The sequence below is a fragment of the Taeniopygia guttata genome, chromosome Z (genome assembly GCF_048771995.1).
Source record: "Taeniopygia guttata chromosome Z, bTaeGut7.mat, whole genome shotgun sequence".
Taxonomy (NCBI): domain Eukaryota; kingdom Metazoa; phylum Chordata; class Aves; order Passeriformes; family Estrildidae; genus Taeniopygia; species Taeniopygia guttata.
In genome coordinates, this window is record NC_133063.1 from 22,497,847 (window position 1) to 22,503,343 (window position 5,497).

The 5,497-nt window shown below is 58.2% G+C and overlaps 1 protein-coding gene across 1 annotated transcript; it reads left to right on the top strand.

Annotated features, from left to right (window-relative positions):
* The first annotated feature begins 987 nt into the window (after positions 1 to 987).
* LOC115491068 (uncharacterized) lies at positions 988 to 3,034 on the top strand. The gene is made up of 5 exons (XM_072922814.1): positions 988 to 1,380; positions 1,426 to 1,720; positions 1,976 to 2,157; positions 2,302 to 2,422; positions 3,024 to 3,034. Exons 1-5 carry the CDS (start codon positions 988 to 990, stop codon positions 3,032 to 3,034), a joined length of 1,002 nt encoding a protein of 333 aa, XP_072778915.1.
* Positions 3,035 to 5,497: the final 2,463 nt, after the last annotated feature.

Sequence of the window (5,497 nt, forward strand, 5' to 3'; positions counted from 1 at the left end):
CTTCTGCAGAAAAATGAAAAAAAAATTGTAAGTGAAGCATTTCAAAAAGTGCCCAGACTGAAATTTGTGCCCCAACACAACAACCCAAGTCTCTGTGGTGTGTCAGGAAGCTCAGGAATGAACCTGCAAGGCTTAGATAAGCATCCTTGATGTCCGTCCCCCAGAGCACAAGCAGCTCCCCAACAAGACTTGAAGACTAAAATACAACACTTCCCTCTCCAGCTCTCCACAAGCAGCCCTAGGGAGTCTCTTCCCATTGCAAGACCTCCTTTGTCAGTCTACAGTGACAAGAGTTGGCTGCAGGAGGCATTTGCATTGGAACTTACCCTAGATGGGGGGAAGAAAAAGAAGAGGTGATTCCTCAGGAAAGAAAAATACAGTGTGGTTTGGGAAGACACAAGCACGACTTTGCTACAACTCTAGGCCAGAAATCCCTTGCATAAAGCAACATCCATCTGTGGGGCAGCACTACAGCTTTGAAGACAATGCTGACAGTATTGCTGGCCCTTCTTGCTGCTGTTGCTGACTCCGCCAGTGATATGCCAATTCTGCCAAAGACAGGCAGACACGGTGAGATAAAACCAGCTAGTCTGCTGAAAAGGAGGCCAAAGGGATGTTTTCTAATCCCCCCTTTTCATCTTTTCCCCAGCCAAGACAGAGCAATGTCCTCTCCCTCTGTAGCTGATGGTGACCCAGGCGCGGGACGCAGCGTGGGGACAGAGCCCGCCGCCGCTCCCAGCGCCCTTGCCAGGGGCTTCCCCTGCCTCCCCAGCCGTACTGTGCCGTGTTGTGCCGTGCCGAGCCCGGCCAGCCCCGGGAGCCGCCCTGCCCACGCTGTGCCCGCGGCCCCGGCTCTGCGGCGCTCGTCCCGCCGAGTCCGGCCCGCGCCGGGGGCCCGAGCGCAGCGCCCCCCTCAGGCCGCGCGCTGCCTGTGCAGCCGCGGCCGTTGCGCTGTGGCCGTTGTGGCAGCACTCGGCGATCGGCAACATGGCGGAGCTGCCGCTGCCCGCCGGGCTCTGCGCCAGCACCTTCCCCGCCAAGCTGTGGCGCCTGGTGAACAGCCCCCGCGTCCGCTCTGTGCGCTGGGACAGCCGGGCCCAGGGGCTGCTCATCGACCGCTCCCTCTTCGAGCGGGAGCTGCTCAGCCCGGGCGACGCCCAGGGGCCGGCCCCACGCCCCTTCAGGGCCATGCGGTTCCGCTGCTTCGTGCGCCAGCTCCACCGCTACGGCTTCCGCAGGGTGCCGGGCCGGGCTGGCTCAGCTGCGCCGGGCGATGCCGGGGCCTGGCTCCACTACAGCAACCCCTGCTTTCGCCGCGACCGCCCCGACCTCCTGCTCCGTGTCAGGCGCCGGACATCGCTCAACAGGCAGCGGCTGGCGGCGGGGCGGGAGCGCTGCAGGCGCCCGCCCCGCGGCTCCCAGCAGCTCCCCGGGGCGCGGCCGCTGCCGGACGGGCAGGGCGGGCACGCTCGCTTCCGGCCGCTGCCCACGGAGCGGCCGCCGCCCACCGAGCAGGAGGTGCTTCAGATCCCGCCCTGTGACTTGCTCGGTTTCTGCGGGGAGCCGCTGCTGCCGCTCGCGGGGGCGCAGCCCCGCAGCCGCTTCCAGGACCTCTACGGAGAGCAGCTGCCTCCGGTCGACCGGGAGCTGCTCAGGATGCAGCCCTGCAGCTTCCAGCCTCTCCACAGGGAGCAGCAGCCCCCAGCCTCTGTCCCGCAAGGTAGGAAAAGAGCTGTAGCTCCTTGCTTTTCCAAAAGGTCATGAAAAGTGACTGAAGTATTTTTCCACAAGGATCTGTCAGCTCTGTCATTCTTGGCCCAAAATTGTCAAGCCTATTAAGCCTATTAGAAAGCCAGAAGGTTCTCTGTCTGATTTTCCTGTGTGCTTCCTGTTATGTTTGATCCAGGGTAGCAACGGAGATCTGTGTCCCAGAGCCACATTGTGGAGCCTGACCAATGTGTTTGGATTCTTGCAGCTGCCTCGGGCACTTCAGCCCCCAGTGCTCCACCTGGCAGTGCTGCAGCATCAACAGCCTCCAGCTCAGCACAGAAGGCCCCTGGGGAAGAGCAATTGCCACCAGTGGATCTGGGCTTTGCCATAGAGCAAATGATTCAGGAGATCAGGAGGTCCCTGTCTGAAAGGTCTCCCTCTGCTCAGGTAATCCCATTGGAGAGGAAGGGAAGAGGCTGGGCTGAGAGCTTTTCAATGTTGTTACATGGAGGAGAGTAACTTATCCTTGATGTGATCCCAGCAAAATACTGAATGATCTCTAATTTTCTTATTTTCTATTGTTCTTTCAAGGGGAATATTAATGTTGTCCCTGAGTCTTCAGAAGGGGAGCCTGTGGACCGAGCTGCAGCCGAGGAAACTCCATCTGTCACCGAGAGCTGCGGGAACAGTTCTCCAGAGCCCGAGGAGCCTGGTAAGGACAGAGCCCCCATTGGTTTAGAGAGGTGTGAGACGGCTGCTCTGAGCCTGCCTCTGGCAGGAGGGGAGATGAGAAGAGTTGAGTTCTTGTCTGCAGGGTTGGTGCTTCCCGGTGCCTTTAATTCAAATCCTGCACTGGCACAACCTCCCCGAGCCCTGCCCTCCATGCTTCTGCAGAGGTTCTGACACCAAGTCCTCTGCTGTGGCAAGAGAGCAGGGAATAAGCCTGACCTTGTGGGAGTTGTGTCACCAAGCTGGCTGTCCCAGTTTGGTTCATAACTCAGCCCTCAGCAGCCTTCAGCCATTTCAGTGAGGACGGTGGTCTCTCTGTCACTGGCACTGTCTCTGTTTCAAGCTCTCGTGGGTGCCATTTGCACTGTGAGTGCTGAGACTCTGTCAGGATACTTAAATACTTTATACTGTTCAGTTTTGAACACTTGGAAGGATCCCTGTTCTTTAAAGAGCAGGCTTCAAATTGCCAAGTGAGAGTCTGCCTTTCAGGCCATCTTTTAAAGTCCCTCATGGACGGACAATTGGTGCTCAAGGGACACTTGGGCAAAGGCCAGTATTGACTCAGTGTTTCCTTTGTTTCCCAGATCCAGTGTGATTGACTTCCCCAGGAGGGCTGCCCTGTGTCACTGGAAGAGACAGAGGAAGAGCCTGTGACCATCGGGCAGGTAGAATTCCTCTGTCTCTCGTAATATTAATAGATGTGTATAGTTACATTTATGTATGTAGTTGTATGTCTCGGTTTATATAGTTACATTTATCTATCTAGAGGGTTAGAGATCTGAATAGTTAATTTATTTTTAGTTTTAAGTGTATATTATTTTTAGGTGTGAAGTTTTAGTTATAGATGCCCATAGTTGCATTTATACATGTGTATAGTTACATTTACATGTATGTAGTTACATTTATAGATAGGCATCTTTATTTTTATGTATGGGAGTTTAGTTACATAGATTGATGCCTGTCTAGGTATAGGCCTCTTTTTAACTTCTTCCTCTGCTCTGCTTCCTCCCTCACCTCTTGCTTTTCCCCTGTGCCCCCTGTGTCCCCTCTCCCTGTGCTGGGTCCGAGCTGGAGCCGGGCCGGGCAGAGCAGCAGCTCCAGCCCGGGTGTCCCTGGAGCAGTGGGAGCTGCCGCTGGCCCCAGGCCCTGTCCCCTGAGGAGCTGCTGAAGGACGGTGAGAGCTAGGGGGCTGAGGAGGCGGTGACGCTGAAGGGACGGTGACCCTGAGGTGCTGCTGGGGCTGAGGGGTGTGGGGCAGCCGAGGGCGATGGTGGCACTGAGGTTACAGGGAAGTGGCACAGGCCGAGGGCATGGCGGGTCTAGGGGGACAGGAAGGGTCAGAAGGGACTGAGGGGGTGAGAGGACTGTGAGGGGCTGAAGAAACTGAAGGGGGCTGGGGCTTTGCCGAGAGCATGGCGGGGCTGAGGGGATGGAGGGGCCGGCAGGGAGCACAGAGGGCTCCGGGACTGCAGTTCTGCCAGGCTTTGGAAGCAATTCCAGAGCCTCCGCTTTTGCCACAGCTGCAGTAAATCATTGAGGACAGCCGGAGACTGACGGGATCCATCAGGGAGAAGCCGCTGGCCAGCAGCAAGAGCAGGGATGGGGGACCTGCTGCTGCCACCCTGGAGAGAGCCCGGGTGAGGCACAGGGCCGGGGAGGCAGGGTGGGGCTGAGGGTGGCGGGGCTGAGGCCGCGGGCACTGCCCGGCGGGGCAGGAGCGGGCCCTGCCCGTGCTGGGGCTGCTCAGCACAGCTGCCCCGGCTGGCACAGGGGCTGTCCTTGGGCAAGGCAGCTGTGCCGGCAGGGCCCGGGAGCTGTGCCGGCTGTGCCGGGCTGCCGGGGCTGGGGGACAGTCCCGCCGCGGCTGCGCTCACCACGGCCTGGCCCGCTCGGCTGCTTTTTCCTTCTCACCCTCCTGGGGAGGCTCTGAGATCTTCTCTTCCCTCATGGAAGTGAAGCTGTTGCCAAGGGAAAGGTCCCCGTACTGACTCAGTGTTCCCTTTGCTTGCCAGCTGTGCCATCTGCCATCCCTGTCCAGGAGAGCTGCTCTGCACAGGAGGAAGAGACTGAGGGAGAGGCTTTGGAGATGGGGTGTGGTAGGGGGTGTGGGTGGTGACCTCCCTGCATTACCATGGGAGGCCACTGATGTGTAGTTTCCCGCCTCCCCAGTTGCCAATCATTTGTTATCCCTTCCCCCTGGTTATGTCAATCATTTTGTACTCCTTCCCTTTGTTCTAGAAAGTTCTCAGTTCTTTGTACCCCCATTGGTTCCTCCCCTGAAACCACTCCTTCCCCCTATCCCGGTTGGCCGTTGCCATGTCACTCTCCGTTGACTCCACCCTCAACCCCTTACCTGATTGGATGCCCTATACCCTGACCCTCCTTCCCTGTTACTGTTATAAACCCTGCCCCGCCCCTGGTTCGGGGCTCTCAGAGCTGGCTCGCCCTCTGAGTGGCTGTGTCCCTTCACCACCCTCGCCTTCCCTCACCGAAGCCCTCAGAATAAAGCCCTTTAAGAGACACCCGCCTGGTGGAAGTCTTCTTCTCTCTACGACCATCGTGGCGTTCCTGAGTTCCCGGACCTGCAGCTACCTGCGGCGATCTGGGGAACCCTCAGGGCGTCACAACTGGCGCCTGAACACGCTGACCCCTGCGCGGAGTCAAGCAGAGAGCGTCTCCTCGGCAGTTTCGGCACCGTGAACCGGCTGTTCGAGGAATCCAAGCGCCGTTCGGACCTTGTTCCACGGACGACTGTGCTTCATTTTACGAAGACCCTTCGCCTCGTGGGCTGCGGACAACCGGAGGAGCAGGAACAGCAGCTTCGCGGAAGCTCCCTCACACTCCGGACCTGCAGCGCTTCCACCCCCCATTGAGGTCTTCTTCTTTTCGACGGGCGTCCCGTTGGTGAGTGTTTCCGTGCCCTGTCTGGCACCTGACCCCGTCTCTTTTCTTTTCTGTTTGCCTTTGCCTCTTTGGGGAATTTCTTTTGCCACACAGACATAATGGGAAACCGCATGTCTCCGGCAAGGCGGGATTTTTATGCCCATGTTAAGTCTTC

Excerpts from the sequence above, each read along its gene's own strand:
- LOC115491068 (XM_072922814.1), top strand. The coding sequence starts at position 988 with ATGGCGGAGCTGCCGCTGCCCGCCGGGCTCTGCGCCAGCACCTTCCCC. Across the intron at positions 1,381-1,425 it reads TCAACAGGCAGCGGCTGGCG|CTCCCCGGGGCGCGGCCGCT; the intron begins GCGGGGCGGGAG and ends GGCTCCCAGCAG. Across the intron at positions 1,721-1,975 it reads CCCAGCCTCTGTCCCGCAAG|CTGCCTCGGGCACTTCAGCC; the intron begins GTAGGAAAAGAG and ends GGATTCTTGCAG.